Source organism: Lissotriton vulgaris, chromosome 7 (assembly GCF_964263255.1).
Source record: "Lissotriton vulgaris chromosome 7, aLisVul1.2, whole genome shotgun sequence".
Lineage (NCBI taxonomy): Eukaryota > Metazoa > Chordata > Amphibia > Caudata > Salamandridae > Lissotriton > Lissotriton vulgaris.
This window is the reverse complement of record NC_141695.1, coordinates 76,310,461-76,322,839: the sequence shown is the minus strand read 5'-3', so window position 1 is coordinate 76,322,839 and position 12,379 is coordinate 76,310,461. Positions and strand designations below refer to the sequence as shown.

The 12,379-nt window shown below is 43.4% G+C and overlaps 1 protein-coding gene across 1 annotated transcript; it reads left to right on the top strand.

Moving 5' to 3' along the window:
- The first annotated feature begins 1,734 nt into the window (after window positions 1-1,734).
- Window positions 1,735-2,661, top strand: LOC147700810 (olfactory receptor 5V1-like). The gene has a single exon (XM_086929244.1). It carries the CDS (start codon window positions 1,735-1,737, stop codon window positions 2,659-2,661), a length of 927 nt encoding a protein of 308 aa, XP_086785370.1.
- Window positions 2,662-12,379: the final 9,718 nt, after the last annotated feature.

Sequence of the window (12,379 nt, the reverse complement as noted above, 5' to 3'; positions counted from 1 at the left end):
AGATTCTCAATTAATTAAATGTTTGAACTTTTCTTCTAATTGCTTATGATAGCAATAAGCAAATTGTTGATTTTTTTTGTGTGTACTCTGACACTGATTTCTACTTTCACCCACACTACAATTCATCACATGCAGTTTTAAACCTCTTATGCTTAATCCAGCATGATTAGCGGCTGTCAGCATTAAAGGGGAAACTCTTGTGGAAAAAAAAATCATCAGAAATTGGATGGTCAACAAGTAATTCTCTTCATTATATTACTTTCACCAGCTTGCTTAACCTTTTGCAAATGCACAACATTTGGGAATCTTCACTTGCCTTGCAGCATTTCAAAACTATTTTAATGAGGTGACTGTGCACTCATGATTTCAAATGGGACATTATGTCATGCTAAATATCAAAACATCATGATATCTTACTATCTCCATACATGGAAGGCTGCATCTAAACATATCTAACAAAGGTCCTACCCATGATTTTGTAAAAGGATTATGCCAGACTCGCTCCTCCAGTTTGACATTACAGAGCAAAATGGAACAGTGCTCACCACCCCACTATATAAATCTTCCAGGTATGTGCGGGGGTCCTCGCTTTGACAGAACTCTCTCAGAATACCTAATATATGAAACTGAGATTTTATGTCAAACTTGTAAGGTTATTCTTATAATTGAGACTAAACACTTTTGATTGTTTTTGTTGTTTGTTTTTCAAACTAAATGTTTCAGTGGATATGTTTTTTATTTATTTATACATGCTTATTAACAGTTTTGAAACAGTTATTATGACTATGCAGTAAGGTTTCTTATTGTAAAACAAAAGCTCTAAATCCTGGAGGCTGTGCTACTTTTTCTGTATCGTGTAAAACATGGTCAACAGGCTCTACATATTTAATACTACGGCTTACTTGTACACCTTGAATATGTTTCCTTCTCTCTAGACAAGAAGACATTAAGGTTGGTGTGTTGGAAACTTGTGACAAAACATTAAGGCCCATACTTGTCATTTTTTAACGCAACACAGAAAGTCACCCTGTTGCTCTGCACTGCGTAAAAGGGCAGTATTTATTTTTACATGGCGCATTCCTGTCCTTTCCTAGCACAGGTGCACGTTTGGCTGCCTAGGCAGGATAGCTTTTGTGCAGAAAGTGATACCTTCCTGCATGAGAACAATCTTGTTTTATCCTCATTACAACTCACCTGAAGAGGAGCAGCATTTTGACTCATTCCCAGGTCTACCCTACTGGTAAATCTCGAAATGCGCCAAAATCCATGGGCGGATATGTGAAAGCAACCGCGCTCCACTCATGGAATCCCTCAAAGGGGTAGAGTAATGCAGGGCAGCGATGTGTGCTGCCATGCATTACACTAGATTAATCAAGCCATATAGGGCCACACATGGTGGTGTTTCGCGACTTCATTAATCTGTGTCCTCTTGTGAAAGGGCAATGCAGAAGCATGATATATATATATATATATATATATATATACACCCCTGAGTATTCTCTTCACTGAGTGTCTCCTGATCTTCATTTGAGTAACTTATGAGAACTATTTTTTGCACAGTGAAAACATAGTGATCTCCTCAATTTTTCATTCATGTGTTAAAAACTATAGTACAAGCATTGTGTTTCCGACAATCAAACATTCATCTGCCAATTAGTTGACAGCAAATTCAAAGTTTTCTTGCATTCATTTTCATTTTTCTTTATTTTAAGATAAATCAACTCGACTGGACAAATGGAACCATCAAATCAAACTTCACTTGATAAATTCTTAATTGTTGGGTTCTCAGATTTTCCAGAGATACAAGTTCCACTGTTTGTTGCTTTTATACTAGTTTACCTCACAACATTGACTGGAAATGTTCTTATAATGTTAATAATATATTCAAACCTCTGTTTGCACACCCCAATGTATTTCTTTCTTACACATTTGTCCTTTATTGACATCTGTTGTACCTCAGTTATATTCCCAAAAATGTTGGCCCAGTTCTTCCTGGAGGAGAATTACATTTCTCAAACTCAATGTCTGCTGCAAATATATATATTTGGGTCTATGATCTCCACCGAATTTCTTCTGCTCTCGGTCATGGCTTATGATCGCTATGTGGCCATCTGCCATCCCTTACGTTACACAACAATCATGAATGAGACTGTTTGCATCCATCTGTCCATTGCATGCTGGCTGGTTGGCCTCCTGGATCCGATACCACACACGGTATTAATATCCCAGCTGTCTTTCTGTGGGTCACATACAATCAATCACTTCTTCTGTGAAGTAACTGCCATAATGAAGCTTTCCTGCACCAGCACTACCACTATAGATGCACTTACCTACATACTGGGTGCTGTTGTGTTCATAACTTCATTTATTTTAATCATTACATCTTACCTCAAGATCATCTCAGTCATTCTGAAAATTCAGTCCGTTGTGGGGCAGCGGAAGGCTTTTTCTACATGTACTTCCCACATTACTGTAGTCATTTTATTTAGCGGATCCCTCTCTTCTACCTATATTCGACCAACATCTGCATATTCAATAAAAGAAAGCAAAATGTTGTCACTGTTTTATATGATTGTTATTCCAATATGTAACCCTATCATATACAGTCTGAACAACAGAGAATTTAAAAATGCTCTAAGAAAAAAAAACAATACCGCATAGAAAAACGTAATAGGTCAACAGAGAATAAAATAAGTTGTTTTCATTTGAAATTGTGTCCAGTGACTTGAGAGTGTTGACAGCCTTAAAAAGTAATTTCTCAAGAAAAAGAGGGAATTAAGTTTTTTTCATTTGTACTTGTGTACTAACGATTTTGAGATGGTTGCTACTAACAACACAATAAAGTTTGTTGTTTTTGTAAAACGAAAGCTCAGAAAATTTCAACCGGGATATGTGATTTTTGTGTTCATTTACCTTGTTACGATACTGTCTATATGTATTCAATGTTACTGCTTCCTAACAGAACCCCGCTCCTGGACTGCCAGATTCTGAGTTTTTCACGGTTTTGCTGGCAGGCAGTGTGTCTGTTCTGTGGCAGTGCCTTTCAAAACCACCTACTCAACGCTGAACAATCAAGATTCCGTGCAAACCACAGCAGTGAAACCGCACTGATCGCCACCACGGATCACATGAGACCTCTCCTTGATTGCAGAGAAATTGGCCCCAAGCGTCTTCAAACTCTCTGTTGCATTCAACACCATACTCTACTATACCCTCATCAACAGACCCAGTTTGGCATATAGCAGAACACCCTCAAGTGGATAGTTTCCTTCTTTTCCGGTTGCACACAGAGCATCCGACTGCACCCCTTTATCCCTGTACCCAAGATCATCATTTGCAGATTACCCCAAGGCTCATCTTTAAGCGCCAACCTGTTCAACCTCTACATGACCCCCCCCCGCAGATGTCATCAGATCCCATTGACTTAACATAATCTCCTACACTGACAACACTCAATTAATCCTCTTGCTCACAAGGATGCCCCCAGTGCTAAAACCAACCATGACCAATGTGGCAAAATATATGAGAGACAGCTGCCTCAAACTCAACTCCGACAATACAGAAGTACTGATCTTTGCAAGAAACATCTCCATATGAGGCCACAGCTGGTTGGCAGCAGAACTCAGAACAACTCCCATACCGACAGACAATGCACGCAACTTTGCCATCATCCATGACAGCCAACTTTCCATGAAAAACCAAGTCAATGCAGTCGTCTCTTATTGCTGCCATACCCTCTAGATTCTCCACAGACTCTTCAAATGGATCCCCGGCAACACCCGAAAGACCATTATGAAGGCCATTACCACCAGGTGCCTCATGTTTGGTAATGCTCTCTATGCTGGATTCTCAACCCACCTCCTCAAAAGACTTCAGACTATACAGAGCACCACAGTCTGACTCATTCTGGAACTCCGCAAAACTGACTCGCATCACCCCTCATTTTAGAAACCTCCCCTGGCTCCTCAAAAAGAAGGGATGACAGTTCAGATCCTAATGAATGCATGCAGAGCTCTCCATGATGAAGGACCATCATACATCAACAATCAATTGAAGTTCCACCTGCCCATGAGACGCTTACGATCTGCCTCTCTTGCCCTCCACATGCCACGCTGCATCCACCGCAGTAGCAGTGGTGGCAGCTCCTTTATCGCAGCCATGACCTTTAATGTCCTGCCCCTCCACCTCCGAACAGAGACCTCCCTTGAGAACTTTAGATGGAGACATAGCACCCACAGTGCCCAGATACTCTTTGGGGTGACATTGATGTGCTATACAAATGCTGTTTAGTGTGTTGTTTTTCCAAAGCCTGCCATTGCAGCCTAAATGGCAGTGTTCTACTACCATGCCGACTTGGCATATAAAACCCATTGCCAAGCCTTGAACTCCAGCTTTATGACATACATGTCATCCCTATGGTGGACCCTGGGTAGCTCATAGGGCAGGGTGTTGTGTAAGTAAAAGGTAGGACATGTTCTTGGTAGTGAAAAACTCTGAAATATGTTTTTCACTACTGTGAGGCCTACCCCTCTCGTAGGGTTGCATTGGGTAATGTGCCGTCCTTCGCGGACGGCAAATTAGTTCTGATATCTTCACCCAACATCTGGAATATGTGCCCCCTTTCTGCCCTTTTACTTCTCCTCACCACTGCTTTCCTAGTAACACCCTATTATATCCCCCCACCCTCCTCCGCCTCATTTTCCAAACATGGCCACCACTTGAGTTAAGGCTGGAATTAATTGCTACAAAATCATTTATTCTCCCGACCAGACTAAAGCTGCAGTAAAACAATTGAAGCACAATACTATGAACGCTTCCCGGATTCCCTTTTTGTTGATCATTTTTACAATGGTCGTTTTGGGAGGCTCAAAAATGATTTCATTTTCTTCACTCACGACACCCCCTCTTGGTCCACCAGCTTATATAATTCCCTTAACGTCACCACCTCCTCCTCTATCCCTCATGGGAAACAACTAAAAATGTCCCCCTCTGCGTGTTTCAACGGCTACCTCACTATCTCACTCTATAACAACGGTACTGTCATGATCCAAGGCAAAGACACCTGTCTCTCGCTCTTTGACCACCTCTTCCCCTCCCTACTCCCCTCCTCTGCGACCGGGTTATCCCCTGACTCTTCTTTTAGCTGCACCCATTACTCCCTTTCTCCTCCCCCGACCGCCCTACACTCCAATAGGCTGCACCCTCGAGAAGCACAGGTCGGCCCCCCTCCTTCCCCCTCCCCTGTTCCCTCCTCTCCTATTCCTCCCCCCTCACAGTATGCCCTCCCGCATCACTTCAACCTTACCTCTAGCTAATACGGTCCTCGTCCAATCTGCACCATCCCAGTACTCCAATCTCTTCTCCTCCCCCATATTCCTACCTGCCACCCCCCTTTTAATTTCACCTCTCCTCCAACCGTCTCCCCCATTTAACATTCCCTACGCTCCCCTTATTCCTCCCTCGTCTTTACCCCTCCTCCCCTCGTTTTTCACCCAGATTTCTCCACAAACCCACTGCATCTCTCTTCTCCCTCCCACTCCTCCAGCAATGCTGTGCTACTCCCTTTCCCCCCTTGGTAACCCTTTCCATTTCCCTCCCTCAGGCCAAGCAGAACCACTTCCTTTCTTCAACTTCCCTTTCTCCCAACCCCCCTCACTCTGCCAGATGCCCGTTCCCTCACCGCCACCTCTCCTAGCTGACAGGACCTCTCCAACCACCTCCCCTCTTTTCCTCCCAAACTTCCTTCATTCCCATGACTCCACACAGTCCTCCCCTCTCCTTCTACCCTACCGCCTTGATCTGCACCCATCTCCCCCTAAATATGTCCTTAATTATTTTCCTTCTTGCAACACCAACAGAGACAAATCTCCCTTCACCTCCAATTCACCAACTCCCGCTATCAACCTCCACCTTTCCACACAATTGAACCCAATACCCCAACTCACCTCCTGTCCCCCCACCTCTCCCTGACTTCCACCACAAATTCCACCCCCCCCTGTTTCCATCGAGCCACCCAACCTTCCGTGCTCTGCACTACTCTCTCTAGAAAATAAGCTAGGCTCTCTTATCACCTCCATCTCCCAGCCTGTAGCTGCCATTTCACTTTTAAGCTCCAAGATTTCCACCTTTCCATATACCTCTACTACTTTGGAAAACCCTCAACTTCCCACGAGATGCACCTCGCCCCTCACCCCAATACAGCCAAGCTCAACCTGTCGTCTACAAACTTTGTTAACTCACACAAGCCCTTGAACGCCACCCCTCTTCAACCTGCATCCCCTAGTAACCCTATTATCTACACTATTGCGACCATCTCCTCTGTCAGAACCAGGCATCCACCTAAACCCTCACGAGCACCCCTGCATAAGTACAATATCCCGATCACCCTTCAGAGCTCAAGATCCCCCGTCACCAAAACAGTCTTGACAGAGCTGCGCTGTCTGCTCCACAACTGCAGATCTGCAGTAAAACACAAACTTGAAATCTCTGATACCATCACCCTTCACAATACTGACATGATCTTCCTCACAGAGACCTGGTTCAATGATACCTCTCACTCTATGTTTGATCTCCTATTACCCATTGGCTATTCTATATTTAGGAATGACATGATTGACACCGTTGGGGGAGGTGTTGTAGTCATCTTTAGAAACTCCCTTCAACGTAAGGCTCTTCCTATCAGCTCCTTCCACACCTTTGAATGCCTTTCTCTTGAGCTTCAAATGCACCACCGCTCACCCCTCAGATTTCATGTCATTTACCACCCGCCTTGTAGTGGCCCTTCATTTATGGAGGAACTCACTGACTTCATCAGCAACCAATACTCGCAAAGTGACAATCAGACCTTCATGGGTGACTTCAATCTCCACTGGGGCTTACTGCAAGACTCTTCTGCGAACTCGCTGGCCACCTTCCTCTCTGCAAACAATCTTATCTAACACTGCACAGAATCAACACACTCTAAGGGTTGCAAAGATCACAGAAAGATGTGCAGCGTAACAACTCTCTTGTCATATCAAGGAAAATGATCTTCTTGACAATTGTCAGTCCGGCTTCATCCAAAACTGCAGCACTGAAACAGCCCTACTGCAAGTGGTTGATGATGCGCTGAGGATACTTGATTCGGGGCGGGTCCTGTCTTCTAGTTCTCCTTGACCTTTCTGCAGCCTTTGACACTGTCAATCACAACACTCTCCTCAACACTCTGCAACAGAGAATGGGCATGGAGGGCACTGTGCTCAAATGGTTTGCTTCCTTCCCCTATCCCAAATGATCAAAATAGTGAACAGTCGTTCATCTCCTTTGGCGGTAGGTCAAGGTGTTCCTCAAGGCTCTACACTTGCACCCACATTGTTCAATCTCTATTAAGAACCACTGTGAAATCTCCTAAGTAAATCCGGGATCTACTATCATCTCTATGCAGATTACACTCAAATCTACCTCAAGGTTACTTCCACTCACGATCTCGCCAACCTAAGCTCTACTCTCGACTCCATTCAAAACTGGATGTCAACTCATCAACTGATTCTGAATCTCTCCAAAACTGAATTCCTCCTCCTCTCCTCCTCACTTTCTCCTCCCCTGGTTCAATCAAGGATGGATCAGATCAATCTACTTAACAATAAACCCATCATTGTCGACAGCACAAAATCGATTGGTGTCATATTCGACAAAAAACTCAATCTAATCTCCCTCATCAATTCCATTGCAAAGTCTGCTCGATACCAACTGCGCTTTCTTTGGGGAATTCACCGCTTTTTCCTGAAGCAAGACCTTAAAACTCTGGTGCAATTGCTGGTCTTCTCCAGACTGGACTACTGCAATTCTCTTCTTACTGGCCTCTCCAAATCCCACCTGTCCCCCCTTAAATCTGTTCTCCATTCAGCAGCTCATTTAATTTATGGGGCCAAAAGAAGCGATCACATAACACCGACGTTATCCACCCTCCGCTGGCTTCCAATCGAGGCTAGAGCTATTTACAAGACTGCCTGTATCACCCATAAAGCCTTGCACTCCTCCTCTCCTCGCTACCTGGCGAATAAACTGAAACTCTCCGAAGGCTCTAGACCATCTCGTAATGTGGAAAATTTACTACTTGAACCTCCCTCTTTCAAGTAGGAAAGATCGATGGCCCAATCCTGTTCAAGCAACGCAGTGAGAATCTGGAACTCACTTCCGCCTCAGCTCTGGACCACCACCTGCTCTCAGGCCTTCAAAACAGACCTCAAAGTTCTCCTCCTCCAAAGACACCTCCAAATTTAATTCACGCCCTCTCTATTATCTGAAGGAAGACCTCCCATTACTAAAAATTCTATTCTCCATGACTATGGAAGTGCCTTCCCAGTGTGTTCTTTTGGTTGGAGTGTTTGCCATTTATTGCAGTATTATCTTCGTACCTGTCTTTGGTACTCTTTTGTAACATGCACACGTCACTTTTCTCTTGTGACACACTGTTTGCTACCTTTCACATTTTGTTTGCTTTCGATACTTGGACAAGTGCCACCATTGCCTACATAACGTTTGTTCTTGTGCTTGAGTGTCTGCCATATATTGCAGTATTATATCTCTAATTGTACTTTGTTTTTTCTTGTAACCTGCACACGTCACTTTTCCTCATGTAATGTACTGTTTGCTACCTCATGTATTTTTTTTAATTTGTTCACTTGTAATTTTCTTCTCATGTATCATTACTGTTCCTATTGTGAAGCGCTCTGACGCCTTCGGGTAAAGTCGCTGCTATATAAAAACGCAAAAATAAAATAAATAAATACATAAATAAATGAATTACATTTATTAAACTGTAATTCCAAATAAAGCGGGAGTGTATCTGTCATGTTTGGTACCTATGTACTTGTAATGATAAACCCTCTTTTATGGCAAAGTTGGATTTAATAATACTTGCCTGCTCTTAGCCCAGTGTGCCTGAGGTCTGTCTCTGATACACGTCTGGGAAGGGTGACAGCTGGACTTTGTTTATTCTCCCTAGACAGCCACACACAGTGGGTACACATCAGGAGTTGATGGGCCATCCTCAGAGGATGGGAGGGATGAGCTGGGCACAGCCTCACACTTATACCTAAATAGGCTGTGCCCTGTCCACACACACAGGGCTGCACACCCCCCTGTAGTGATTGCAGAGCCAGGGCAGGAAGGGAGGACATGTGTGCACTTCAAAGACCCTTCATTCTCCCTCACTTCATAGGCACAAGAGGGTTTAAGAACAGGACCTCAGCCCCTACCATTTCAGTACACTTCTGTATATATGGATACTCGAAGAAGGACTGCTGTACTGCTGTAGGACTGCTAGTCTGCTTGACTGCTGCTCTGGAAAAACTGTTTTTGTCATATGCTTACTTGCTGCCTGCTGCCCTCCTGGGCTGTGTGAGAAGGACTGTACCTGCATCACTTCATCCACAGAACACAAATTTACTCCAAGTGTAGTTGGCTGGCCTCTATGAAGTATCAGCGACATAATAGACTTCCAACTATCCTGCTTCTGTACCTGGACTATGCCATATGTGAGTCTACCCTGCTATGTGTTGCCACTGCAATTCTGTGACTTTGGAGGTGGATCTAAGGTGCTTGCTTAGCGGAACAAACTCACAATCACTGCTGCAGAGACTAAACAGGCACACTGCCATCACTGCAGGGGTCAGCACTGACACATCATCAACACTGCACATATTGGTACTGGTGCAATGCCCTCATCTTGCGTGTTGCAAAACGGGCACATCACTGCTTTTACATAGCTCAGAGACATCCTCCCCCTTTGGTACGACCACTGTGCACGCTTATCTATGAAAAGTCCTCACATCTCAGTCGACGACAACTTCAATGTCGAAGTCAAAACTCCACATCATAGCGACCTGCTCATAGGAGCTCATGCGTTGTGGCTGTTGCAAAACTAGGGCCAGCACATCACCTCCAATTCATGGACAAACATTGGCGCATTACCCCTTTTGTGCTCAGCAGCCTCCCCATCAACATGATCTTCAATGTCAACATACCCCGGACAAAGGAACTTTTGCTCAGCGGGCCCAATCTAGTCCTGGAAGTTGGCTCATGCTCCATCATGGTCGGCCTGAACTTTTGAGTTTGTCCGAGTCCAGTGCGCACAGATGTACCTTGCTGCACTTTGTGCTTTTTAGCACTATGTTCAGTTTATTCTCTAAAAATTCTCCGGTTTTACTCATTGGAGTTTTGTTTTTTTGGTGTCAAATGCATTATTAAACTATGATCTATTTTTCTAACTTGTTTTGGGATCCTACTAGTGTTGTATGTTCACTTCAATACTGTTATGTGTTGCATAAATACTTTTCACATTGTCTCTAAGTTAAGCCTGACTGCTTGTGTGCCAAGCAACTCGGGGTTAAGCATAGTTTAATTCAGTGAGTTTTAGTGGTTCACCCTGTAAGGTATTGTGCTTGCTGCTTGACCGCGGTTCATACCACAGTCAACCAGCTACACCATTTCTCACAAGTGCATTATCAAGTAAACAAAAATAAAAAAACAAGTTATGTGATACGTCATGTAATAAATATGGGTTTTCCACCTTGATTTACATTGCATAATATCCATTCCAACTGTGCCAGAAATATGATTAAATGGGACTGTGTACATAAGACAACATAATGCAAGGTGAGATGTCTTTGTACTGCAAATAGGTCCACTAAGTGACTGTGGGAGTTTATTATTTCAGCACTTCGAAGAAAGATTTTGATAGGCAACAAGGGATTCGTTTGGGGTATTGATCAATGGCCTGCCTCTTTAAAACCCCTTGTTAGACCTACTGTTCCTAAGTTAAAGCATTATAAGGAAATTTGGTATTTTAGGGGCATTTTGAAAGCTAGAATGCATAACTCACTCATACCAGTAATGATATTAGTCAAATATTAACCCACTGCTGTGAAAGTGGCGGTGTCCTTTCATCGGCAGTCCTGAAAAACCCACAGCCACCTTTAGAACTGTGAATCCAATGGCTACTAAACACAATCAAAGATTCTAGAATCTTGACGAGAACAAAAGCTGATTGGTTATAGAGATGAGAGATGGAGGTTGATTGGAGGGAAGCAGATGGATAAAAAAAGAGGAGAAAGGCAAAAAGAAAATGAAGGCTAACATGAAAGAATGATAAGGAAATAGGAGGATGAAACACAAGCCAAGACGTGATGAAAAGGGAAGAGAAAAGGTTTGATAAGTGATGAGAATGGGGTGATGAGTGTTATAAATTAGAGAAGATAAAGATGGCATGAGTGGTGGATGAAGAACAGTAAAAAAGTAGCCTGAGGATGTAGGATGGATGGAGCAGTGTATTGATGAGCAAAATGAGTGATGCGGTTAGGGGGATATATAAGAATGTGATGAGTTGGAGTAAAAAGAGTTAAGCAGAGAGGGAGGAATACATATTGGTGAAGGTGGAGGATGATGCTTGTGAAGGAGGAGGGAGATATGAAAGGAAAGTGGTCATATACCAAGGTCATGAGCAAATCGTAATTGGCAGGGGAATGACACAGAAGGGATGCAATGAGACTGGGGGACAGTGTTAGAATTAGGAGAGGAACGATATATGGACAGGGAGAGTGATAGATGAAAAAAGAGGGTGATGGGATTGGGAGAAGTTTGTGGGAGATAGGAGAACAAGAGATAGCTACATTTTGGGTCACTCACATGAACGGTGTGTTTCCTCTTTGTTCTCCTTACAATACATTCTGACCAAAAGAGTGACAACAAAATAAAGGCTGAGAAACTAACCACAAAAGTACAAGTCCAGTTGTCAACCTCGAAAGATGTTCTCACAGGCCCATTTTTGATGTCTGGTTTGGTTTTGTTGCTCAGGTTGCCATATTTGTTGCTCTTCCAATTGCTATCTTAATATATTGTTAAACGATGCACAGCCCCTGGTCTGTGCAGATCTCATGTGTGCTCATGAGTATGTTCTATATATTCTAAGCTTTACTGCTGCCACTGTTTAGAATGTGGAGAGCCACCAGTGAGGAACAGCTATGTGGAAGCAGACATGTCATCCCAAATTGTGCACAACCATACCCCCACACAAGCACATGCTCACCTCTCTTTCATTTACATACCAAAAATCATTACCCCATAGTTGGAGAGTTAGAAGACTGACAGGGAGAGAGCAGAAGGTGAATCAGTGAGACAGCAGGTTAATAGAGAGGAGGCCGAAGCAGGAGGGAGGATAGATAGAAAAAAGAACAATGATGAGCGAGATGTAGGGTTAAATGGAAAGACAGAAGAGGCTGAGAAAAAGTGAAAAAAGGTTAAGGAACCGGGTAAAGGGTGAGGATAATAGAATTGAATTGAATTGGTAATATATATAGCGCATGGCTACCCGCACGCATCCCAGCGCTTTACAGTGACA

Bases quoted from the DNA above. Each gene is read 5' to 3' on its own strand.
- LOC147700810 (XM_086929244.1), top strand. From the start codon at position 1,735: ATGGAACCATCAAATCAAACTTCACTTGATAAATTCTTAATTGTTGGG.